The sequence below is a fragment of the Falco rusticolus genome, chromosome Z, assembly GCF_015220075.1.
Source record: "Falco rusticolus isolate bFalRus1 chromosome Z, bFalRus1.pri, whole genome shotgun sequence".
Taxonomy (NCBI): domain Eukaryota; kingdom Metazoa; phylum Chordata; class Aves; order Falconiformes; family Falconidae; genus Falco; species Falco rusticolus.
In genome coordinates this window covers 48,455,702-48,482,257 of record NC_051210.1, presented here as the reverse complement: position 1 = coordinate 48,482,257, position 26,556 = coordinate 48,455,702, and the positions used below count along the sequence as shown (strand labels likewise).

The window sequence follows — 26,556 nt, the reverse complement described above, 5'->3', positions numbered from 1 at the left end:
TTTCTCCTGTAAATGTACTTGTACACTTAACCTGGGGCTGTAGCAGTGGTGAGGCAAAAGTTTATACTGAAAGGTACTCCTTTTCCATTTTTGTCATGCACTGAATTAACCCACCAGGGTTAGCTCAGGAGATCATTTCAGCATGCTGTATCTATTCTCTTAGGCTTTGGTTTCATGATTTGCCATTGGTGATTGTTTTCAGCCCAATCCTTATTAATACAAAGGATTCTGGGTGTATAGGATTCTGATGGTCAGAATCATTTTATAGAAAACAGTATTACTACCAGGGGTTGAAAATTCCTTTGCTTTTTTAATGGGCCCACTCTGCAGTTGTATGTTTGGGAACAGTTTTTACAACCTCTGTGGGGCAGGGATTGGGCCTAACTCAATTTTCGTTGAATACAGTGTAAATTTACAATGCTATGTAAATGTTATCTGATAACAACATGTGCGGCATTGAGTAACCAGTTTAGGTGCTTTGAGAACTGTTTAAAAACCATGTCATATGTTCAGTCTAGTAGTTTTCAACTGTTCCTTTGGAGCCATAAATAGATATTTAAAATATCTTCCTTTCTTTAAAATGCTACTGTCATCAGCTGAATTGGCCTATTTCAAGAATCCCTTAATACATGGTTTTCCTGGACTAGCATAAAATCGTGTTCATTTGACCTCCTTTAACCTGTTACAAATAAAGGTTATTCTTGTATTAATATTCATTCTTTCTTTTGGGGATTTTCAGGATCACATTACCTTTTATAAGTTTTATTTCATTCAGTGTATGAAAGCACTGGGAAGTAATTTGCATAACACTCTGAGTTAAAAGTCTGTTTAAATTTACACTTTGTACTGTATTGAAAAATCTTCCCACATAAAACGATAGACTTGTCACTTAGTTTTGCCACTTCAGCAAAACAGGATTTATATACATATGATTTTCAGCCTTGAACTTACCTACCTTCGTTTGGTTTGATAGCATTTTAAAAAGTTGAATACATCTTGTCAAATTTTCTTCCTTATGTTAGATACAGGATGGAATGAAATTTAACTCTGTTAGGTTTAGCATGCATTTCTCATTTCAGTGACCTAAGGAGAAAATCAGGTATGGCAGGACGTGTCGGCAGCACATCTCAGTGCCAGTCTGAGCCCACCTACATAGCATCAACACAGTAGTACAGTGTGAACCCCAACATTGTAGTTCAGCACCAAGCTTCTGTCTACTAGGAGGCTGATCTGTGGCTTGTCTACATTTTGTTCCAAGCGTTTTGTTCTTCATTTCATCCTTAATCTTGCTTCTGTTTTGAAATTATACTTCAACTCTTTGAATGTAGAGATAGAATGGAAATACTCTCAGGTTTCAAAACCTGTGGCTCCATTATATTTGTCATTTTAATGCAGTGTATTGTGGTCTACAACACTTCTCTGTCCATTCAGTAAAATATAGAGAGAATCACAGAGTATTTTTTTAGCTTGCTTTATTTTAGTTTTAATATAATTAATAATTTTGCTGCCAAATCCTTTCTTTCCTCCTTTGCTAGGCATTTCAGATAGTAGTCCGCAATCTTCTTTCATCTCCCAGCTTTATGTTTTGCTAGGTACATGTCTGTGACTTGCAGAGGCAGGGACGTAGACCTGCCGGTTTGTAAGTCTAGCTGAAGTTTTCTGTGGGCTTTCTGTGCTACATTTATTGTACTTTGTGATGTCCTGAAACATATGCCTAACCAACTGGGATGCTTATTTTGTTTTCAAATTCAGCCTTTTCTAGTTGCTGTTGATCCAAAGTATTTTGAACTGACGGAGCACAAATATTTGCCTATTTTGCAAAGAATGATCACTGATGAATAGCAAGAGTGTAAAACTGAACTGCAGACATGTTGATGAACATTAATACCAATGGATCCAAACTGCATACACCACAGTGTGTGTTTGTCTCCAGTGTGGTTTGCTACCCAGACCTGTCTTTTAAATAGGAAGTAATTTCCAAAGATGAAAGCATTGGCCTAAGCCTAAGTAGGCAGGAGTTTGATTTCCAGCTCCACTGCTTGGCCTCAGGTAAGACAGCATGCACCTCCATGTGCCTTGGTTAGCTGTCAGGAGAATGGAAAAGGTGAGCTCACATCCCACGACACAGCAGCTTCAGGGCTGCAGTTGGAACGCTAAGTAGATTGTTTTGCTCAGACTGAAGGACTATTTTGTTTAAACAAATTTCAAAGAAACTGCCTCATCTTGACCTGAAGTCTTCGCTCAGATTCCATCTTCAATAAACATTAGAAATATTGCCTGGGATCAATCAGCAGGCCAGTAGTAAATTACAGAGCTATTTGTTAGACAAAAATGAATGCATGAAAATAATTCATATTTTAGGAATAGGTATTCTTTTTAAAGGCAATCCTGTAATTCTTTTTTACTTGTTTTACAAACTGTATTTAGTACTTGCAAAATCTGTTTATTTTCACCATTGCTTTCTATACAGTTCTGTTGATGTAAGGTATCAGGCTGCTAAAAAAAGGAATCCTAAAATCAACAGCATTTGCACCTGTTTTTTTTCTGTCATTCAAGTCTGCAAGTGAAAGAGTGACGCATGCTCCATGTATTTTGTTCTTTTAGCATTAGCACAGTACCCAGAGTCTTTGTGCAGTCATACAGAAAGTGCTGCAGAGGTATAATGGGCAACTGAATTCGGCCTGCACTGTGCATTTATTCTTTCCTCTCAAGAAATTATCACCATTGTTGTGAAACATTGGTCTTCCCTTTCCAAATATCCCTTTGTTATCCTTGGAATATTAACACTTTCCCTACTAAAAGATGTAATATTAATTAGATTTTTGTTTGTCTCTCCAAGTTTTGCATATCCGTGACTCATCCTATCTTTAATTAATTCAGAGTCACAGTAGGCTTTGGAAGGGAGGCTGAAGGCAGTGTTTAACTGCTTAAGGACTGAAGGAGGAGAGTTCTTTCATGCCAGAGCTTTCACTGCTCAGAAACAGTCCCCAAAAAATGTTCCCCCTTCACCCTCCTAAGGGCTCTGATGCACTAAGCCTCTGCAATAGCTGTGCTGTCTGGAAATAAAGTCAGTTTTTCCATCTCAGGTGTTATAGGGACAGGTGTTGATCTCCTGCAAGGATAAAGCAGTCAGTGTCCACAGGGTTGGGAGAAAATAGAGAATAGGTGTTGGTGATCTGCATTAAATGGTATTAAAATTATTCCTGGGAAATGAGAATGGGATATTAATGGAACATAGCTTTTATGCATCCATATGCATGGGTAATGTATAGGACATGTCACTCGTGAAATGCAATTAATAGGTGTTAGTATAAGTTTTATTGTTAAATGTTTAAAAAAGTAATTACTCTACTGGTAGAATGTGCCTGAGGAATAGTGTTTGGGGGCTTTTCCCCCATATTATTGATTACTGGCTGTTCCTTTAGCTGATATTTTATATATACATTTTGGAAGAAGAAGTAATACACAAGATAAGTAAAATAGTCAGGACTAGGAAGATTATATTGGTTTGCCTGACAATAAAACGTTTAAAGAAAAACAGGCATGAACTAGGATCACATGCATCCTGAAGTAAATCTCAGTTTCTCTGTGTTTAACATCAAACTGACCTTTCTGTTTCTTCATTTATCATGTGCAGACTGATTGCAAACAGAGTAAAACGAGCTCACAGCATGTCTTTGTCAGTTGTCATGGCTATATGCTGACCTGTGGAGATCCCTGGAATTATCTTAAAAGACAAGCAAGCTATAAAAAATTAGAATACTGTAGGAAAAAGCCATACAGCCACTTACTGTTAAGTTTGTCCATTTCCTGTATATTCCATTGTTTTCCAATGGTTTAAACTTCAGGAGCCTTAAACCTGTGAGGCTGAAATCTTTCTTGTCACTCATTCACTTGAGAATGAGTATCTTAGAAGTTGCATGAGTTGTTTTACAGTACCAGAGTAGGAAAAAACACGTCAGTACTCAGAACAAAAGGGATAATGTAAAATGAAGCATAGCAGGAATAAATAACAGAGCTTACAAGAATAGGAAAAAGGACTGAGTAGCAAAGAAAGCTGTGTCTTTGTGGTCAGGAAGCGAGCTCTGGGGAGAGAACTGCTGAGGGTAAAAATGCATTAGACCTTGCCAAGGAAATTAAAACAAATAAAAAAGACTCTTTAACCTTATAAATGAAAGTGGAAAAAAAGAAAGAGGGGAGACCACTGTGAGCAGTGTGCACTCTCTCATTCTGCCTTTTTCTCCCCTTTTTTCCTTTATTATTAAAATTTAGCTGCATTAACTAGTTCTTTATCAGTGAAACATTCTCATTGTAACTGCAGACTACTGTGTGTGGCTCTCACCTTCCGCAGGGGAGCCCTTGCTCTCTTCAATACCTGTTTCACACAGAGGGAAGCAGCCCCAAAGGGCAGCTTTATCCAGCCCACACCTTTCCCCGCTGTGGATGCAGGCAGAGCTTGTCAGCAACAGGGGACACGGTAAAGACCCTTGTAGCCACTGCACAAGTGAGAGGGCCAGTATTTATCTTGCTGAGTGGCAGAGGGTGTCATGGTTTAACCCTGGCCAGCAGCCAAGCCCCACACAGCTGCTCACTCACTCCCCCCTCACCCAGAGGGGTGGGGAGGAGAATCAGAAAAGAAAAACTCAAGGGTTGAGATAAGAACAATTCAATAGGTAAAGCAAAAGCAAAAGTGCACGCAAGCAAAGCAAGGAATTCATTCACCACTTCCCATTGGCTGGCCAATGTTCAGCCATCCCCAGGAGAGCCGGGCTCCATCACGCGTAATGGTTACTTTGGAAGACAAACACCATAATGCCAGATGTGCCCCCCTTCATTCTTCTTCCCCCAGTTTATATACTCAGCATGACATCAGATGGTATGGAATACCCCTTGGCCAGTTGGGGTCACCTGTCCTGGCTGTGTGCCCTCCCCGTTCCCCATGCCCCTCCAGCTCTCGGGCTGGCAGGGCCCAGGAAACTGAAAAGTCCTTGATTTAGTACGAACATCACCCAGCAACAACTAAAAACATCCATGTGCCATCCCCATTGTTTTCACACCAAATCCAAGACACAGCACAGCACCAGCTACTGAGAAGAAAATTAACTCTATCCCAGCTGAAACCAGGACAGATGGGTTCTCCCTAGTCCCTGGATCTACCTCTGAGCATGTAAACGGCTAGGATGTGCCCCAGGTCATCACTGGCTTTTTCCATCTTTTATGAGTTCTTCTGCTTTGTATGAGCAGGAAAGCTTCAGTTCCTGTGGGCAAGGCAGCATCCTCTGCATAGGAATAGTGTAATTGGAGGTATGATTAGTAGCAAAAGCAAAGACTACCATTGCCCAGTCCCTAGTGTTAGTTTAGGGGGGTGACCAAAGTCAAAATAAAAAGGGTAGCAAGGGTTCCTAAGCAAAGTAATGTGCTCTTCAAGTCTCTAGGATTTGGTCTTGATGATGGCTGGAAATCGAACTGTTCAGCTTTCCTGGGTAGGTTGATGAAAATTGTATTTTTATTCTTGCAGTGATAGGCACCTCAGTAAGGTGTAGAAAAAAAAATCTTAAAGAAAAAATGTATATTTAGATACAATCTTGATTGCAGCAACTCTAAGTCATCTTACCTCTCTCACAGGAACAGTACTTGCTCAGTATACATTAGCAGAGGATCTCAGGCGGACAGAGAAGAATGAGAGGAAGAACAGTAACAAAAATGTCACATTGCAGTGTCTGTTCATTGTGTAATGCAGCTACAAAGGCATCATATTCACATCCTCATTTGTCTCAGTGAATAATAAATAATAATCAAATGACATGGAGATGACAATGAAGAAATACCAGCTGGTGGAATTATTTCTTAATCTTTGAACAGCCTTCCATCTTATAGTATTTTAAATCTTCCTTTTGTTACCCAATTCCTTTTGAACAGTGCCAGTGTGAATGTTATGTATGTTATATAGTATACTTCTTTCCGAAGGGCTTTTGTATACAATAAGTCATTCATTACACATACATACTAATATAAACAAAAGTGTAAAGCTGCAGTATAACAAACAATCAGTACAGACTGCATTTACAGAAACTTCAGCGAGACCTTTCATGTACCAGTGAGATGCATGCAAGTGAAGGAGTAGCTTAAGCCACAAGCAGTCCAAGTAATATGCCATGCCCTGCACTTAGCTTTTCTGACTCTCCACTCCTGTAATTTGTGTGGATGCATTGCACCACAGAAATTGCCCAACTCTTTCCTTTTTTGCCAGGAGACATGTAAGGCAACTTAGCTATCTTTCCCAGGATATACAAGTCTCACAAATCTTCTGCAATTCATCATGACTGGAAAAGTGTGCCACTGGTATAAGGACCACAGGAAATAGTATCTTACGGATACTCTCCTTCAGCTTAATAAGCAAAGAACTCTTTGAACCTACACCTCAGCAGCTGTGCTGATGATCCATAGGCGTACCCATACAATGCTTCTGAACAGCAGATACTTTTCCAGTTGCAATTTTTGGTTGGTTGTTGCTTGGAGAATTGCCTGTTGCTGTCACAAAAAAAATCTAAACCAGGGGTCCTCAAACTTTTTAACCAGGGGGCCAGCACGCGGATTAAGTGGAAGGCAGTCATCTGCGGCTGCTTGGTTTCCCCAACCCCGGGGGGGGGGGGGGGGGCGGTCTGTAAATACCGGGGGCCAGATTGAGGAGCCTGGGGGGCCATATCAGGCCCACAGGCCATAGTTTGAGGACCCCTGCTCTAAAGGCTCAGTTTTAGCTCTTTTTTTTTTCAACAGTTTTTTGCATAACAAGAATTTTGTGAAAACTGTCTAGAAAAAACTCTGATTTTTAATATGAAAAACAAAAGAAGAAGGTGGCCCTGTGGTTTAAATAAGAGATTTGGAGACCAAGTTCTGTTTGTATTGCTTGTTCAAGCATGCTCCTTGACCTTATACTAGGTGTGTAACCTCTCTAGCTCACTTTTCTCAATACTAAAATGAGGATGATCCAAAACAATGGGAATCTGAGAAGGCTTGATATAAATATTTCCAAACTGATCTGCAATTTTCATATGGCTGATTAACCAGCTTTTGGATAGATATTTTTTTCAGCTGATGAGAAGGTATTTATTACCACAGTATTTCCATTTTTCATTATGAGAAAATGGGATGGAATCAGCTTTTTCCCCTAATTTTGACCACTTCAAAGCAGTTTTCACTAGTTTCAGTACTCAACAGGTTTCTTTCATATCCCTGTGTTTTAGGTTGTGCTGTGGATGGTCATCCAACCCCGAACATCACCTGGCTTTACTCTGGCAAGCCTTTCAGCCTGCAGCATCGCCTCCTGGCAGCAGGCCGTATTCTTCAGATATTCAACATCAGTGATGCTCCTGATGGTGAATTCAGCTGCCTTGCTCAGAATGAGGCTGGCTCGCTCACACAAAAAACGTCCCTGGCTATACAAGGTAACCTTCCAGTTTCAGTCCATCTGCCCTGTGAAGCTCTTGCCATGGACTTCCTTGTACTGCCTTTCTCATCCTGGATTTCTTCCCTCTGAGGCCAGGACTATCATGCACAACAGGAAATAGATGGTCTGATGTTTTACCACTATGGATATAGATTTGCAGGACTACCAGGTACCTTACAGTGTCTTAGGTCTTACTTTACCAAAACAACACCTGACATTTCTGGCCTGCTGAGCATAAAACATACCTTACTGATTGAAGCTACACTTATACACTTGTTGAGTCTGGACAACTTTCCCGTCCAGAAATTCAAGACAGAGGTGTCACAGTTTGAACACCTGAAATTAGAAGCCTCTCTGTTAATCTGCTAAAGTCAGTGTTTCAGAGTCTCTTCTTGCTTGAAAAGCCTTCACTTCTAAAAAGGGTGCAGCTGTTACATATACCCAAGAAATAAGCTGAAGGTGGTATAGCCACAGAACAGAGCAGTGCAGATGAGATGGAACAGAATATGCACTTTTCGTTGCTCCGGTTGTCAGGAATGGACAGAAGAAGATGGACAAAATATGGACAGATGGAAAAAATGTAACTTTCCTTAAATTTTGTCATAAAATTTCAACTGTGTTGCAACGCCCCCATTCATCTTCAGAATGGATGATCTATATATCTGTCTGGCAAGAAACATACTGCTGTAAGATCGTAGATGCTGCTGGTAACTGCAGTTAACCACATCTTCACTGAAACACATCCCTTTAAAAATATAGGTGCAATGTTCTGTGTCACTGGAACTGGACTTAGCTTAACTGCTCCTCCATGTCATTCACTTTCTATGTCTGATGCTTCTAAGCATCAAAAAATTGGGTTTGTTACAGCAAAGACAGTCAGTGGCTTACCTCAGCTGGAATCCTGTTCCTTCTCTGCTCATTGAATGCTTCCTTGTAAACATAGCTAATTCCCCTTCACATGAGACACTGATTCCAAATATTTCATGCTGGAGAACACCTCTGACTCTTTCTTTTCTAAGGGTCTTCTTGCTGGCAGTTTTTAAGTGTTAACATGTCTCTCCTGTACTTTTTGGCAGAATACCAGTGGTCAGTGGACAAGCTAATGGCTTGTTCAGCTTCCTGTGGCCACAAAGGTGTGCAGATGCCCCAGCTGAGGTGCTTACTGGATGGGGATGAAGTCAACATATCCCACTGCAAAGAGAAGCCCAAGCCAGTCCTGCAGCCCATCGCATGCAACAGGAGGGACTGCCCTTCACGGTTCGTCTGTCTCATGTTCAAATGTCATACATGCTTTTAAGATGTGCTTAAAGAGTTCTTTGAACTGGACATCATACCATTGCAGCATCTCTGGTGCTTTTTGAGAAAAGTCATGGCTACAAGGGAATTTATGAGTGCTTAACCTTAACAGCTGGGAATTTGTAGCAAAATTTGTGGAAAACATTGATAGTACCTGGTAGAAAGAGACTTTACTCCTCCAGTAATTAGTTTAGAAAACAATAGAGAGGCTATTGCCTACTTTTTATTAGCAAAGTTCACAGCTTGAATTGTCTTGGGTGATTCCAGCCTCACTCTGTGTTGAATGCAAGTATCATGCCAGTTCTGAGCTCTGTATATAAGGGAGTTCCGTCACCCAGGAACTGAAGGGTCATATCTCTTTTGTGTTCCACATGGCTTCATACCAGTTTACACTAACAGTGTAACAGACAAGAAGCTAGGTTTAGCAGCTATTCTGGGGGTTTATTCTGAGTCCCTGTGTTGCCTGACCATCAAAATGGGCAGGACTGGAGCTGGAGCTGTGAATTCCCTTAGCAGAATGGAAATGTCTTTTGTAAAATGTGCACATCCCATCAGATCTAGTGCAGATGAAGAGGGATCAGACTGCTCCTTTTGGTGACTGCTGGCTTGTGGTTTCCTTAGGATTGTAACTCTTCGCCTGTGCAATCCCCTGTTTTTCCTTTACTGTTAAATACAGTGAAGCCACGGCAGCATGAAAGACTTCAGACTACACTTAGGTCTTCCTCTACTACTTCCTCCCCATTTAAAACCCTTTCCTCTTTGACACTCTTTGGTGCAGAGAAGAATACATCCTGAGTGCCTATCCACAGAATCAGTGCAGTTTTATACTCACTCCATGTTAAAAATTGCCCTACTGATGCAATTCAGTGGCTCCTTAGCTGAGATATGTAAACATGCTTTTCCATATTTTTCTGGTTTTTTACTCCTTCATCTGCCTTATTTCCACTGTGGACATGGTGTGTTTCAGTATACAAGCACTTAAAAGTAGTCAGGATCTCAAAAGGAAGTTAGTACAACTTCTGTCATTCAACAGTGATTTGGGACTTGTATTAAAAGAGTCTAAGCTGAGGTAAGGAGAGGTGCTAAGCAATCTGATGAGGAGTGGCCAGATTTACCACTCTTGCTGTGTCTTGGGTATATGGCAAGTTTCTGTTTAATTACCTTTTAAAATGTATTCCTACCCCTCTTTGCAAGCAAATGTTTTCTGAGTTGTCAGCTGAGTCATAAGAAGGAAACCAAAAGAGATTTGGTGATATATGAAACACACTCATTAGCAGCAGTTTTCCTTGGTGATGGCAATAAATTCTGTGGGAATGGTTTATGTCTTTTTATACCTTCCCTGAACTGTAACAGAACCCAGAATCCTCCCTCAGCTCCCAAGAAACTTCTGAGATGTGAGCTCGGAAATAAAACTTGATTGAAATGCAGAGCAGAGCTTTATGAGGGGTGCGGAAATCTCAGATTCAACCTCAACAAACTGCATGAAAAAAAGTAGCAGTGTTTTTGTTTTCCATGTTGGGAGTAGCGGAAATCTCAGATTCAACCTCAACAAACTGCATGAAAAAAAGTAGCAGTGTTTTTGTTTTCCATGTTGGGAGTATGTTTATATACTTCTTTCTGTGACCACAGGAGTTAATCATGTGCAGAAGGCTGAGGAATAGCAATGGATGTCTTTCCTTGGGCCTGGAGGACATCTATTGCCTATCTTGTAAAGTAGTCATAAATACTGAGGGTTGCGATAGGCACTATTTTCCTCTCAATAACATACAAATCCTGACAAGTATCCTGAAACTTAATGAAGCAAACTGCTGACCTGACCATAGGAAAATTCATCAGAAAACTGGTACTTAGTCACATCCTTCCTGTTGCTACCTATTCCCAAACCTGACTGTATAAGTGTTTCACCTAATTATCTTTGAAGAGACAAAAAGTGTTGTCTATTGTGGTAAGAGTTTGGACCTGGACTGTTATTTGCTGTTGCTACAGGCTTTTTACTAGGAGTTTTTTACACCCCAGCACACAAAATTCAAAGTCTCAGCCCCAGCTTGTGAGTGCATGGTCTGAGCTTGAGAGGAAAGAATTAAGTTGTTCTTTGTCCCTGGGGTGACTATGCATTGGTCCCATCCCTGAGCAACATTTTCTGGATTATCCCAGTTGTCAGGGACAGAACAAAGTGGGCAGACACCAGCAGGACCCAGCAGGCTTTTAGCTATTCTGTCAGCAGCAAGTATCAAGTGGCCTGTGAGATACTCCAGCAAATTTATGGAGATAGTTTTCCCTGCTAAGGGGTGTAAATGGGCTGGTCATTCCTGGCGTAGTGACTGGAGCCAGCAATGTGTCTCTGAGGCACAGTGGTGTAAGAGCAGCCATGCCCAACCCCTGTGCCTGGGCTAGAGGTATTTACTAAGCCTTTACAAACAGCCTTAAGGGCTAGAAGATGAATTCTGGTCCCAAAGAGCCTTGAGAAAGATAATTTAATTAAAAATGTGCTGTTTCCTCACCTTTCATGCACTGAGCAGTTTTCAGTGACTGCTATGGGAGGCTGGGGCACTCAGCACTTTCCAGGATGGCACCCTAAATGATCCAAGCCTTTGTTGCCTTTCTTTGGTCCAATGCATACAGACCTGTTTGCACTACCAGTGATCCTGCAGAGGGTGGCATGCATCTCCTCCCTGACCTGTTTGTCTTTCCCTCACAGATGGATGGTGACGTCGTGGTCTCCTTGCACACAGAGCTGCGGTGGAGGCATCCAGATGCGGCGAGTGACGTGTCAGCGCCTGACAGCAAAAGGCAACTCTGTCCCAATGTCAAACGAGGCTTGTGCCCAGGTTTCCAAGCGCCCTGTGGATGCACAGAACTGTAACAGGCAGCCCTGTGTTGAGTGGGTGGCCTCCTCCTGGAGTCAGGTAAGGAACAAGCTGGTAGTCCAAGGACAGCCCCATAGTGTGGGCTAGAAAACAATGACAGAAAGTGGGAGGAGTGACTTTGCACCCTGGTATCTTTACATTATGATCTGTGGGCTTTTGAGGGGGCAACTAATTTGTTCAGCTCTTTCAACTCTATATTTGATGCACTGCATGCTTGGATTTCTGTAGCTTCCCACAATTCTTAAAAATGCTGCTTGTGAACCGGACTTTTTACTGCAGGCTGCTGTATCATCCCCAGTGGAAAGGTCTGCAGCTCCTCTTTGTAGTGACTGGTGACACATCTGGGAAATAGTCTTCTCCATGTCTTTATTCCCCTTACCACCCAGTGAGTGTGTTTCAGTTTTAGCTGGCAGGATCACAGCTGATGGTTGTAATAGGCTTGGGGCAGGGGGACTGTACAATGACCTAGTTTTACAAAGTTGCTGGTGTTGCCTGAGAACAGCAAAAAGTGGGAGTTTTCTTGATTTGTTTCACGACAAAAAGCAGAATGGAGGGCTAAAAGCATTTTCAAACTACTTCATGCTGTTTTGCAAATCTTAAAATTTTCACCTTCATACAATTTTCTCAGCTTCATACACTGATCAGATGTTAAAAAGCTTCACTCCATAAATAGCAAATGTTCCAAGTTTTTAGAGTTAAATCACTTTATGCTGGGAATCCACAGAAGAGTTTTGTCTTCGTGTCTCTGTAAGAGATGAGATTTCCTGAAAAGACACGTGTCAATATGTAGTCAACTATAACCTGGGACTATACGCTTTCCTCCCTTTCCTCTCCACTTCAGCTTGACTGAGTCATATGTGAAGGTTGGCAAGTCCACTACAGTCCAGACTTAGGGATAAAAACTCAGATATTTTAGCCCGAAGATCTCCAGAGTGATGATTTACATGGGTGTATTGCCCTCCAGGGTGAATGAGAGACAGAGTTAAAACCACAGAAGGAAATTTTGCTAGACATTCAACCAGACACCAATACTACTTTAACTTACTTTTGGTGAAATAAATATTTTTGAAGGGAAAAAGAAAAAGCATTTGACAAAACCAAAGTAGTCGTATATCTAATTGAAATGATGAGTCCGGTAAAGATACAGAGGTGAGGCTTCTTACCATGCAAGAAAAGGCTAAGAAAATAATTACTCAGAGTAGTAACTATCAGTGTGGACGTATAGTTAGCTATCATGAAATATTTTGCTTCCTTTTCTAATTAGCACATGCTAAGTTTGAAGACAATGGCCAATGCTGTCTCATTGTATTAGAGGTTAGGGTAATACAATAATTTTTTATTAATAACCACTTGCATTCTGTATTTGCACAGTATGCACAATATATTGCACTGCATCAGGGTTTTTTACAGTGTTAGTACTAAAAAGTGTGTTTAGCTACTAGAACTTGTTCTCTATTTGAAAACATCATTTAACTCTTGCCTGTGTATTTTGGAAATTTGTCTCATGTAAGATGATTGAGTTATTGTATTACATTTTTAAGTAAAGCTTGGAATTATCCTCTTAAATGAAAGAAGCAAATTTTCACTCCCTGTGGCATTCCAGGTAATGACTGGATTATCCTTCCAAAAAGCCAGTTACCTCATCCTTATTTTGTGTATCATTATGGGCTATATTGTTCCCCATGACATCATACTTGTCTGAGACAAGCAAAGAGACCTGAATTAATTTGTCAGACCTAACCTCTGTGCATTATAATATAATATTTCTTCTACCTAGCTTAAAAAAAAAAAAAAATCAAGTCCCACATGATTCTATACAGCTTAGCCTCCAAGCCAGAAGACTGTTACCTGATTAGTTAGGAATGTACCACTGTCTCAGTGGATCGATGTGACCTCCTTGGTGTTGTCACGGGTCCATTGCCCAGGTGTAGTGACCAACTTCCCCAATTCACTGGGAAGGTAAACAGACTAACTGCTCTACCCTCACCTCTACAACAAATTCCTTTTCTTCATTTAATGTTAATGCCATTTTGATTTCCTCTGTGTAATCCCATACATTTTTAAAACTAGTAACTCAGGCTTGTTGGTGATGAGGACCACTAACCCCCGCAAGTATCACAGGAGTGTTCCACATACTCCGTTGAACATTTCCATCCACCTTGCTCAATGAGGGCGTTGACTGGGAGCAACTGGGAACCTGGCAGCCACTGATTCTCTCTCCCAGTTGTCAAGGAGGGATAGGCCTCCTACTGACGGAGGGGTGGAGCGGACAGAGCGATTGGTCAGCAGCCCACCCCGGCAAAAATTCCTCCCTCACACTAAGGTCCCTTTCTTCAACCCTCAGTATGCTCTTGAATATAATTTCCAGATATTTAGAAAAACAAAGTGTTTCCTAACAGCTGATATAATTCTAAAAGAACACAGAGACATGCTTCACACCTATAGCTAATTATGATTTAATCAAAGGAGAGGACTAGAAGAGTTGAACCGTAGACATGTGAGTGATAAGCTTGAACAGGTTAGGATAACCTCAGTAATGGAGCAAGCTTGCAGATCTGCTGTGTTCTTCACACTTGCCGCTTTTGTTTATTGTCCTGCAATATTTTGGAATTATTAAAAGGAGTGAAATACATTTTCACTTCAATGCATTCTTGGTTATTAACTATTTGCCCAGAAATTGTGGTAGTACAAGCTGCAAAACACAATAAAAGAAATGTATTGAGATTTCCTGTATGGATCACAGGATCTTGGTTAATGACATGAGAGCATTTTATTTGGCCTAACAGATGTACTTTAAGATGTACTATTGAAGAGGAGGGATCATAAATCTGCAGAGCAGATACAGAAATGCAGTTTTAATGCTGCTGGAGGAGAGTGAGGTAGGGCATAAGATGGCTGCGCGTGCAACCTTCAAAGCCTGCAGAGCTGCAGGAAGTGCTTGAAATCTCAAAAGTCACTGCAAAGCCATACACATTTTATTTCCCCAGCAGTCTTATAAAAGGGGAACATGTCCTGTCTTTTACCTCCCTTAAGTGATTTTTCTGTGTTCACAGTGTAACGGGCCTTGCATTGGACCACGACTGGCTGTACAGCACAGGCAAATATTTTGCCAGACCAAAGATGGGACTTCTGTGTCATCTGATCAATGCAGTGCCTTACCGAGGTAGGACAGGAATCTTATGTCTGAAACCCTTTACGGAGATGTTGAATGGACTAGTTGACTTAACTGAAAACTTCTGGGTTTCTTCTGTGTAACAGAGGTCATGCAGCAGCCCATACAGTTATGTGATACAAACCTCACCAGGCTTAAACCCAAACTTTGCTGTTTGTTCCTATGAGCGCCCAAAAAACCACCAGTTGGCCAACAACTGGGAAGACTTCTAGGCATGCCAAATCCTGACTGAAAGGCTGTGCTATCTCTTCTGAAGCTGCCAGTCTCCTTCTTTCTTATTTAAACACAAGCTCCAACTTGGGGGGTGGGGGGGGGGGCACTCCACAGCTTTTGTTTTCCTGCAGATAAACTCCACTGTCAACATAGTAAAGACAGATCTACTTTACATGAGGCTTAGCTATGTAAATCATGCCTGATCATGACTAAAAATTAATATAATTGGCTTTTTAGCTGTCACTCATGTGTCTTCATTATCTGTGCGACAAACAGGTGGAAACAAGTGTGCATCTTCTGTTAGGCTGTATTGAAGGGAAAAGGAGGGCTTCAGAGAATCGGTTTTGTTCCCAACTGGCTGTAAAACCATACAAAAGTTACAAAGCCCTGCTGGGTCTTATGGTTGCCACTGTATCTTTTCAGTGGACTTCTGGTTTGGCATTTCACGGAGGGGACATTTCAGCCAAATCCTCAAGTAGTTCAAATGGTCATTTAACACCAGTAGTGCTATACCAGTGTGCAACCACTGAAGGTCTGGTCCTTAAGTGCACTTATAAATTGCCTTTCAGTACACTACAGTTACCCCAACTTGTGCCCTTTGAAGACCTAACCCATACGGTGCCCCTGAGTGAATTGTGTTTGGGATATGCAAAGCTTGCTGCCCCCAGAGCTTGCATGACACCTAGAGTGGCATTTGCTTGTTCCCTGGGCAGTGTGGTGATGGGTCACCCCCACCTCCCTTCTGTTCACAGGCCACTGAGCACCCAGAACTGCTGGACTGATGTCTGTGGCGTGCACTGGAGGGTCAGTCTGTGGACCGTCTGCACAGCTACATGTGGAAACTACGGCTTCCAGTCCCGGCGCGTGGACTGCGTCCACGTCCACACCAACAAGCCAGTGCTGGAGCATCACTGCTCCTGGAGGCCGCGGCCGGCAAACTGGCAGCGCTGCAACATCACACCCTGTGAAAACGGTAAGTTGCTGAGAGGAGGGGAGGCAGTGTGGTGGGAGGGAGGAAAGAAGGCAGAGCTGTCTCTCAGAAATGCAGCACTGGACCTTGCAGCTACGTGTCCTGGGGAACCTCCAGCCCAAGCACATGCAAAATGCAGTGTCCACAACTCAGCAGCCTAGCAGGGAGTGGTGCCCATTGTGTTTTGTTGGCAGTGGTGTTAGCGCTGGGATTGCATCTCCTTGCTAACACCATGTGAAATGGCTCATGCAGTCTTAACCTCCCCTTAATAGTACAGACAGAAAGAAATCATGAATCACAAACAGACTGCTGGCTATAGTTAAAATACAATGTCTAAATCCAGTAGGTAGGTTGATAATGGGAATTCCTGGAGTGGAGGCTGCTTGCTTTCAGGTTACAAGCAACTAACCGGGCTTGCCAAAGGACTACAAAAGTTACAAATATTTTAAAAATTGAAAAAGAACAGATGATGTGCCTGTTTGGAAGCAATGAACCACTACAGGCTGCTTGGGAAACACCAGGCAGCACAAGTTAAAATCACTGTCTTTTAATTTACTCTGGCTCACTTCACGTGCTGATTTTTATGGGCAGATCCCATCCTCTAGCATGCAAGGAGGCTGCTGTGCAATCATCACAGAAGCAGCAGCAGAACACACCTGTGCCTTCCTATGGCTGCACCAGCTTTGATACTCCCTCTCAGTAAAGACAAAGCAGACTCCATATATCCAAACCTGTGAGCTGAGGTGGGATGCCCTAATGGAAGTGGAAGGGCTGAGGGAGCTTACAGGAACCAAGCAAGACCTCTTGTTACTCTAGCCTCTTCTATATAGAAATGTCCCACACCTAGACAACAGTGGAGTTACTTGGCACAGACGGTACTGGAGAGGGCTGTACAACTGCCCTGTGATGATCCCCCTTTCCAGCCTTTGCAGCGGGAAGTGGGACGCCCTCAGGCAACAACATACCCAAGGTCTTGCAGGCATACTGAACATGTCCCATGTGAAGCTAAAAGCATGAGGGTGCAGTCCTCAAAACCATTCCAAATGATACCAGGACTTAAGTCCTAGGGAAGTTCAAAAATTGTCTTAAGATCTTCACCCCAGCTGTGTTCTGCAACACATGCATGAAAAACACAACACAACACCCAGTCAGCTGGGGTGACACTCCACACCCTGTCTTTTCAAATGCAAAAGGTTGGTCAAAGTGCCTTTGAGATGCTCAATTAAAAGAAGTTTCCAGTTGTATTTACTACTTCACCTTTGGTTTAACAATGGTTATGAAACTTCTACAGCCTCCCTAAAATGCTGATAGATAGACAGACAGAGTGTTAGAACAGCTTCAGGAGACCTTTCCTCAGGCTATGAAAGCAAAGGTTGCCCACCATGTTCACCTTTGAGCCTTTGGCTGCTTCAAGTCCCCACTGAGTCTTTGCAGCAAGTCAAGCTCATGCTTACAGTGAGACCTCCCAACACAAAGCTGTCTTGGTTCCCCCCTCTCAGCCACCCCAGGGAATGTTCTTAGGTAAGAAACCCTTCTTTTGTTGCTTCATCACCATTTCTCCTTTTTTGTTTCCCCTTCGGCAGTGGAGTGCAGAGACACAACAAGGTACTGTGAGAAAGTGAAGCAGCTCAAACTCTGCCAGCTCACCCAGTTCAAGTCACGCTGCTGTGGGACTTGTGGAAAATCTTGAAGAGAAAAGCAGTGAAAACGGAGGAACACGGGGATCACAGACTTTGCTTCACAGAGGCAAGGACTTTTATGGAAAATATAAATGGAATGGAATTCTTTTTTTGCATTTTATTTATTTATTTCCCTAAAAAAAGAGAAAAAAAAGGAAAGAAAACCTTTTACCAAATTGTTGTTGTTAAGGGACTTAACAAGTTTTCCCTTCTGTGAATCTGGGAGACAGAGTGCAGCAAAACATGGTCGTGAGGGTACACCACAAAGAGTCAGTGAGCCCCATGGCACCAGCAATGGGCCTGAGAGGAATGGGGTTACCCTATAATCCATGTATGTGCTGGGGATACACCAACAGACAGATGGGGAAGCAAATCAGGGTAAAACCTAGCATCACTTTGGGCCACCACAATATGAAACAAATAACCAAACAGATTGACAGGCCATGGGGTACTAGATTAAAAAAAAAAAAAAAAAAAAAAAAAAGGCTAAACCAAACATTCATCTGAGAAAATAAGCGTACAATTTTGCTTTATAAACCTATTTGTTACATCCAAGATTGGATTCCTTTTTTTCTTTCTAAACCCCTCTCTCCTTCTCACACCAGGTCTTCAAATAATTCCAGTGGGAGATCCTCATGGGCTTAGAGGATCTGGTGTCTGGAGAAGCTGGACAATGGTGTGTAACATGAATGAGTCTAAAACACACCTGAAAATGTTCCATGTTCCCAGGTTGTGCTTGTGAGGGAGGATTGGGGATAGGAGGGTTGCCCTCAGCACAGAGGTGAGGCAACATCATTAATTATTACCCAGGAGGAGGATACAAAGCACCGTCTGCTGCTGACAGACTGTAGTACAAACCTGCAAATGCTGTCCTGTAGCAAGCACATCCCTTTCTGTCCTATCTATCACATCCTGTCAAGGAAAGATAGAAACTGTCTGTGGTAACAAGAGCTACTTCCACTGCATCCTACTAACACTTATTAAAAGAGAGGAGGAGGAGTTGCCAGATTTCAGGTGCTTTCAGGCCTGGAGTTCTGAAAAGAAACTTGAGGAAGAGGGTTTTCCTGTCCTGCTAACACAAAACTTCTCCCTCCTGGTAGCCAAGCCTTTTGGACAAGTAGTGGAAAAGAGCTGTATTCTCATTTTTTGTGGTTATTTCTAGTCAAGCAGAAACAGTGTGGATTCAGCATCAACCCCAGAGGACTAACACAAATAATTTTTAACAAACTTGCTTCTTTCCAGCTGCCTCCGGCAACAAAACAGGTGCTACAAAGCAGCACATTTTCAAGCTCATTTATAACGCCCTGAAGATATAATATAAAAAGTGAGGCTCAAACATCACACCCACAGCACGACTTTGCATGCTGTCTGTGAGTCTTTCCCCCAGCCAGCTGCATTGGTTATTCAGCCAGTAAAGTGCTTCATGCTTTTAGTTCCTGGGCACTCTCTGATCTGCTCAAAAAGGGCCCTAAAATTAGAGGAAATCTACAAAGTAGCAAGGTTAAGCATCACGAAACTTTAAAGGAGAGCTGTCTGGACCTGAGGCTTTGGTTCAAGACCATCTCTAAATTAAAGGCTTGGCTGTGCCCCTCCTGTCACACCCAGTGGGGCTCATGCCTTGTGGTATGCTAACAAAATGCTGTTCAAGTACTGCTGTGTTACAGCTTCCATGACGTGGATTTTTCAGCAAAACTGGGAGTCTGCTTTTGAGGTCAGTGCCATCATGACATTAAATTGCCTCAAGTTGGGTTACTTCAAGACACATCTGGCAGTGAACACTCTTCTTACAAATGGGTCTTCAAGAAAGAGCATTGCTAAGCGTCAGTGTAACTTTTATTTAAATAAAGAATGTCTTTGTATGTAAATGTATATCTTTTCTGTATATTTATTAGGATTTCTTGTATAAAAAGTGCAATATTAATAATTGTATATTATTTTGTCCAGATAAAACTATTTTGGGTTTTTTTTTAATCTCCCCAGAATTTTGTTCCTCTAAAACCAACATTAATAGTGTATTTCTCTTAATTCTAATAGCACTTGCATTTAATTGGGGATCTGCTTCACTGTGCACAGAGTGCTTTATAAATTATGACGTGAGGTAGGGGTGATATTTTTAATTTGTGAAATGATAGTTATGCATGGAATGAAGGACAATTCCTTAATTACAATAATAATAATAATGACGACAATGATGACAATGTGGTGGATATTTATGGTACAGTAGTTAACAAAAAGCAGTACAGGGAAGTATTTTCATTTGTTTAGTATTCAGATGATCACATGTTGAATAGCAGCTGTGTAACCGTGCACAGGATTAACACCTAGGCTCAGATCTGGAGGCGCCACTGTGTTGTCTCTGCACAGTGTGGATTTCATTTCATGTCTGCCCTCTGAATAGTGACTTGGCAGCATCTCAGTAACATAAGGATTGCTGGATATTTTATGAAAGGACACTTTCCTTCTCTAAAAAGAAAACAAAACGGCAAACTTGTATTTATATAACCTTTTGTACAAGTAATGCAGGTTACTTATTTAACCACTGCTGTCTGATGTGTTGTTTATTAATTTTAAAAACAAAAGTCAAACAAAGTAGCAAACCTGTTGGAGTACTCTGTCCTTTTTCTGTATAATGATAGCAGCACAGAGCTGTTACAGGAAGTGTATGACCTACCTGCCTTGGGGAAAGAATGTGTCTTGTGTATAGTTTCTAGCCATTAGGATACTGCACCCTTAGACATCTAATTCTTCATTTGCCTTTCTTTATTCTTTTTCACTAATGTCTTGCCTCTGTTGCTCTTGCAGAAGTACAAAGCCATCACTGCTGGTCCTAGGATCATGGAAATCAGTAAAAGCATACTCCGTTTTTCCTATGCAACAATGCTTAAAGACATCTTGTAACTCTCCTCAGCAACCTATAGCATGAAGCTATCCTGATCACTTCAGCCTTTCCTTGTAGGTTGCTGCTGCCTTCAGTAATGGAGCTTCCAACTCCTTGAAGCATCAAGTGTATGCGTAAAGGAATCCTGGTAATGGTCAGAATTACGAGAGGGAAGGAAAAGAAAAAGAAAAAAAAAAACCTAATAAAGCAGAAGCATGTTCTCTTAACAAAGACAAAATCAAGTTTTGAAAACTAAGCTGGTTCTGCTGTTGCCCTTTTCAAACAAATGATACAGTATCTCTTCTAAAAGGGAACAGGGATTTGCTCTGGTTTACTATTTCCCTAGGATGATGCTACTGCATATGCTTTTTAGGCACCTACACTGCATGTAAGTAACACCTCACGAGAGAGATGCAAGCCAAAGACCAGACCTAAGACGTCCCAGCAACAGTACTGAAAGCAATGGGAATTCAGTCATTCATTTCGAGTAAAACAAGTATAGAATCTGGTGTTGATGTAAAATGAACAGCAGGCTAGCTTAGGTTCTCAAGAGAATAATTATTCTCTTTTTATGCATGTGGCTCTAGTTACCAGTCAAGTCAAAAAGCCTTCAAAACCTACAAAGCGAGCTTCTAGTTTTGTTCTCCCTACTAATTTTCCTCAAGGAAGAAAAACAGTTCTGCAACAAGCAGAAAAATGCAGTGCTGAAAGGTTTCTCACAGGAGACCTACTCCTGCTCCCTGTTACGCAGCAAGGTAAGCACAGCTAAACTACTCCAGGCATGTATGTCTGCATACATGCTTTTAAAACCATAGAAGCCATAAAACCATAAAAACATGGTTTTTTAAAACCATAGAACAGTGTTTTCCAAAGTAATCTCTAGCTGGAATTTTTTTCCTACTCTCTGGCTGCAGTCATTCGGACTGCAATTGAAGCTTTTTTCTTTTTAATTTATAAGCTTTTTTGCAAATTACCCTATCAAACAAAAAGCTAATGATCACCTTACTATCTGTTTGGTACCCAAACAGTGATTCATAAATAAATTTCGTATTCCCTATCAGCATAAGCTGACACCTCTATTGGTAGAGAAAGATGAGCCAAAAGGTTACTTTTCCAGGTTCTCAGTACTGTAGAAGTCCTCCTACATTCTCAATGGCAGCTGCCAGTAAGCCACTGATCATATCAGCTAGTACTTGAACAAATTAACTTCACTCATTCATCTGATTTTTAACACAAAAGGTTTCAAACTGTTTTGAATGTCAATTTTTTTCGCAGACTATCAGTGTATACAGATGGGAAGCTCAAAACTACTAATGCCAACTGTGGCTGTGCATATTAGCTGCAGACCACAGCTTGGGAATCATCAGTTTAACCATTCCCTTCATCCTTTTGTTCAAAGGTATAGGTATATTTATCAAAAGTGTTATGTATTAACTATGTCACACTCACCTTTTTCTTGTGGAAACTAAGCCAAAGTACATGTCAATTACTTTAGTTTGTACAAAACTGAGGGAGGGGACAATCAGACACCTTTTTCTACTGATCTTACACATTTCTCACACTAAAAGCATATTGGTTAATCATCTTCACCTGCATTGCTTTTCATCACCTCCACCCAACATCTCCCCTCTAGTCACTAAGAATGAAATCTGGTCATACGATAGCCATTTTAATAAAATCTTGATATAAAGTTCTCACTAAGGCATTTCAATAATATGCAACCCCACATATTATTTATCCAGATTTGTAAGGGGAAAAGCCATGCCTCAGCATCTCCTCTTCTGATTACAATACTTACTTCTATCCTCACCTGCCTACTCACTGAGATACAATACTTGCTTCCATTCCCAACTTCATACATGAAGACATGAGCACAATACATTTTATTTTCCATCTGTCCCTTTGAGAAGCAAACACAGTGCTCAGCCTCGTCTTCCCTTCAGTGATCACTGATTAAGACTGAGACTAGGAAGTCCACAAAATCACAGACTCCAGCCCTGTTGGGGCTTTTCGTGGGTTTTGGGGTTTTTTTCCAGAGTGTTACAAAACCCAGAACAGCCTCTACTGAGCCATCCAATGCATTTTGGGTGGGCGAGGCAGCAACGCTCAGAGTGCACAAGTGCCTTCGCATTAGAGAAGTATCACAGCAGGGTCCTCTGGAAGAGTTTTTTCAAATGAAAAAAACCTGACAAAACAGAGCACAAAGTAGCTCATAAAATGTATTTACAACAGGATCATCAACAGTACTCCTCACTGATCTGAGTTTGTACACCAGCTCATGCTCATTAAAGAAAGCTTTAAGCAGAGAGAAACAAGGTTAGCACAGCAAAAAAATGGCTTCTGACCAATTAAAAAAAAAAAAAAAAAAACCAAGATGAAACAAAATCAGTTTTGTAAGTACTATTGCTAGAGACACTGAGGGCAAAGCATATACCCTGTCACTGATGTGGAAAGTAGCTGACAGCCTAAAGTAATAAATAAAAGTGTGAAAGCTGAAATATTTGCTGCCAATATCACCAGCTATAACCACAATCAGATGTGATTAAATCTCATAAGAATCTTGCCAGTGCTTTTTGTTTTGCTTTTAATGCAGGAAGCCCACTGGACACACTTTGCCCTTCATGCACAGCACCTTAACACTGGTGCTTGCCTTCAGCACTGTGACTGATGAGCACACGTGTCTGGGAGACCTGCACATGCTTACTTCACACAGAAACAGGGGATTGCATGGGAATGTCTTTAATGCCCCTCTCTGATTCTATATCAGTTTGTACCATGTGCAAGTTATACCACCTCAGGATGCTCTGAATTGCACATGTGATTGTCCACAACGTGTGGCAGATGGGAAGCAGCGATGCAGCATTGCATCACCCATCCCACTCCCATTTCTTCTTGGCCCCTCGCTGTCCCAGTGGCAAAAGCTCAGAGCTAGTCCTCACCCCCCTCGCTTACATAGCTCCAAAGAGTTCTGCAGGTCTTTGACTCTGACCGCTGCTTAAATTACTAAATTTTATTACTAAGCATTACTTCTTTCCAAGGAGAGACTCCATCCTATCATGTTCCTTCCACAGTCCCTTCAAATGACTGCCTCTGTCAGCAAGGGCAATGACTTTTCAGGAAGATGAGCACCATGTTCCTAAAGGCCAGATTCCTCTGCACTGTACGTCAGTGAAGCTACAGCAGCATCGTCACTAAGCTCACACAACATAAACAACCCTGGTACCACAAAATGCCCATCCTTCACCAAAGACATCATTCTTACCTCACAGGACACCTCCATGCTTGCCCAGATATACAAATTTCCCAGGTACCAGCTGAAAGACCAGGCATTTGTCTAAGTGCATGAGGCTGCAGGAAGGCTGCAGCACAGCAGGGAGGGCTGCACCAGCCATGGCCCCAGCTGAACCAGCCACCGCAGAAGACTCCTCTCTGCAGGCAGAGCAAGTGCTCTGCACCAGGGAGGAGCACTTTGGCTGGCTTGAGCAAGGGATAAGGCTTATGAAACTCTGATAACTAGGGCTTTTGAGACAAAACAAGGAACAAACAGCGTGCTGCTTCATCAGGTTGCGGTTCTTTAGCCTTCCTGCTAACACACGGCTTACATCTTAGGAGAGGGGGAAAAAGGGAAAAACAAAAGTGTTGCCTAAGCCTTTAACCTCTTTGCAAATAAAAGCTTTATATTTGTGTAGATGTAAATAAAGTATGCAGGTTTATGTGGCTAAAAGTGAAGGGGACACTGGAGGGTTGTACTCTGGCTATGTATAAATACTGTTTCTTTGAGCAGTGGCAGTATGTGAACAATTGCAAAGTAACCATACAGTTATCCATGCATGCTTAGGGTGACATGGGCATGGGAAACCACTCCTTACTATTATCCTCTCTCACACTGTATAAAGTGGTCTGCTGCCTCTAGGTCTCACATGAGGTCTGAGCCTACTTCGTTCACAAACTCCCTAGGGCTGGTGGCAAAGCACAATAATAAAACCTGAACCAGAAAGATCGCACCGGACAGGCCATGAACAGTTTGCTCTTCAAGTGAGGAGCCAGGCAGGATGGGGTTTTTTTTCTTAAGAAACTGCTTAATGGTTGGTCTGAGGAGTAATTTGGTATGGGCTGCATGGAGACTCCCCCTCACCCTTTTCAACATGATGCTTTTTTTTAAAAAAAAAAAAAAAAAAAAAAGCCTAAATTATTGGTTTAAATAAATAGCCCATGAGGTTGGTGGATGCTTATTAAAGCACTTCACCTACTGAAACACTGATGGAGTCAGTCTTCAACTAATAGCGTACAACCTAGTGATTTTATTACCAAAAAAGAAAAATCTCACCATTAACCCCCTACATATAAACCACAGCAAATCAAATCCAGCTGTGCAGGGAAGATCCCACAGGCACTTTTCTTTTTTAGCAGACAGCAAAGCAGAGCAGATCTGATTGCCCAGCAAAACAGCACACAAAAACCTGTGTGATGGCACCTGGCAGCACTGCATGAGCCCTCTCACAGGTCTGGGGGCAGTTTGCCCCAGCAAAGACAGCATCAGTGAGCTGATGGAAGCAGAGAATAGAGCCAAATATACCATTGCCTCTTTAAGAGTTGTCCTATTCCTTCCCTGCTGAATGCAGTCTAAAGCATCTGTGGGACAGACATGCAGCCACACAGAGAAGTGAAAATTAGGCTGCCCCAAAGCAGTATTTCCCCACAAAAGCAAGATGAGAGGCACAAATCATGAAACCACTGCTTCCAATGTTGGAAACAGGTAGAGAGAGACACTAGTACAGTAGGGGTAACAAGGATTTGTGACAGGATCAGCCAAAAGCAAACACTGTTATGAAGTTTCCCATCGCAGCAAACCCAGACTGCAGTTCTCTACCCAAATGCCTCTTTGCCATAGCTCCCTCAGGGAGATCCTATGCATGCTCCAGGAAAGTTCTTTTCTTGTCTTGCAAACAGTTTGCTTTTTCACACATTGAGGCCAGTTGCCTCCTGTTTCTGGAGTACCATGCCTAGGATCAATACTGCTTCTTTCTGAATATGAATGTCCTCAGTCCTTACTGAAGCTCACTAATCTTTCAACACTTGCTTCATGGCTCTGAAACACTTGAGGTGCTGACAATTTGCTCTCTCTAGCAATCTATAGCATTGGGTGAAACCCTTTTTAGAGTTTGTTGTGGCAAACTTCTCACAAATTTTCTGCCTGTTATAACTTACTGATTTTTTTGACCACTTGCCTATTGCCAACTGCAAATCCTCTCCAGATAAAATAACTGTCTACTGGAGGTGTGAGGCACTGAGGTTTTCAGCCCTTGCAGGCACTTGTAGTTGAAAGGCTGATATCATGCAGGTCAAAACCAAACTGATTAGTTTTCCCCCCATTATTCCAGATAACTTAGTTTCTTTGGGGGTTGTTTTATTTTGATTCCTGCTAAGGGCAGGGGAAATAAGTATTTTTGCTCAGCCTTTTCACAGGCAGGAACCACAGTCCTGCCAGCCTCCTGGCTGTGCAGACATTTGGGATCATCCAGGAAGCTGCTACCCTTCCAAAATTTAGTTTGGACGTCTCTCCCTCATCCAGCTTTCATGCTTAAGACTTGCCTACAGATTGTGCTTTGCCCTGGAGATCAGTAGCACTGATGATGACTTCTTTTCTGTGTTTTCAGGGATGCAGAAAGAAGCTACCCCTCCAAATAGGCTCTGCAGTATGTGTACAGAAGATTGTTCCTGTGCACAGCTGATGTCTATTGGCAATGATTACAGTAACTGATACCAGTGTAGCAACCTGCTCTGGCAGTGAAACTTTTCATCTGTTATTGCTTAGCACAATCCTCCTTGTTCTTTTTTGCATGCTTCATAGTACAGCTCCCCTGGATGCCTTTCTCAACCCTGACAAGGACAAAGTCCATTGCTTTCATCCTTGCATTTTGGCTTGTGAAACACTTTTTGATAGTAGCTTTTGTACTGTGTTTAGGCATTCTTGCCATCATCCATTCTTCAAAAGTACCAATGAATGAAGTAGGAGGTTGATTACAGCTGACTC

General features: G+C 41.9%; 1 protein-coding gene across 1 annotated transcript in view; it reads left to right on the top strand.

Annotated features, from left to right (window-relative positions):
• ADAMTSL1 (ADAMTS like 1) overlaps positions 1-18,123 on the top strand; it is a 170,129-nt gene extending 152,006 nt beyond the window's left edge. Inside the window, exons 22-27 of the mRNA XM_037372631.1 lie at positions 7,245-7,445; positions 8,524-8,704; positions 11,442-11,649; positions 14,664-14,773; positions 15,748-15,968; positions 17,549-18,123. Coding sequence (XP_037228528.1) covers positions 7,245-7,445; positions 8,524-8,704; positions 11,442-11,649; positions 14,664-14,773; positions 15,748-15,968; positions 17,549-17,655 — 1,028 coding nt within the window. The 3' untranslated portion in view covers positions 17,656-18,123. The remainder of the gene's footprint in view (positions 1-7,244; positions 7,446-8,523; positions 8,705-11,441; positions 11,650-14,663; positions 14,774-15,747; positions 15,969-17,548) is intronic.
• Positions 18,124-26,556: the final 8,433 nt, after the last annotated feature.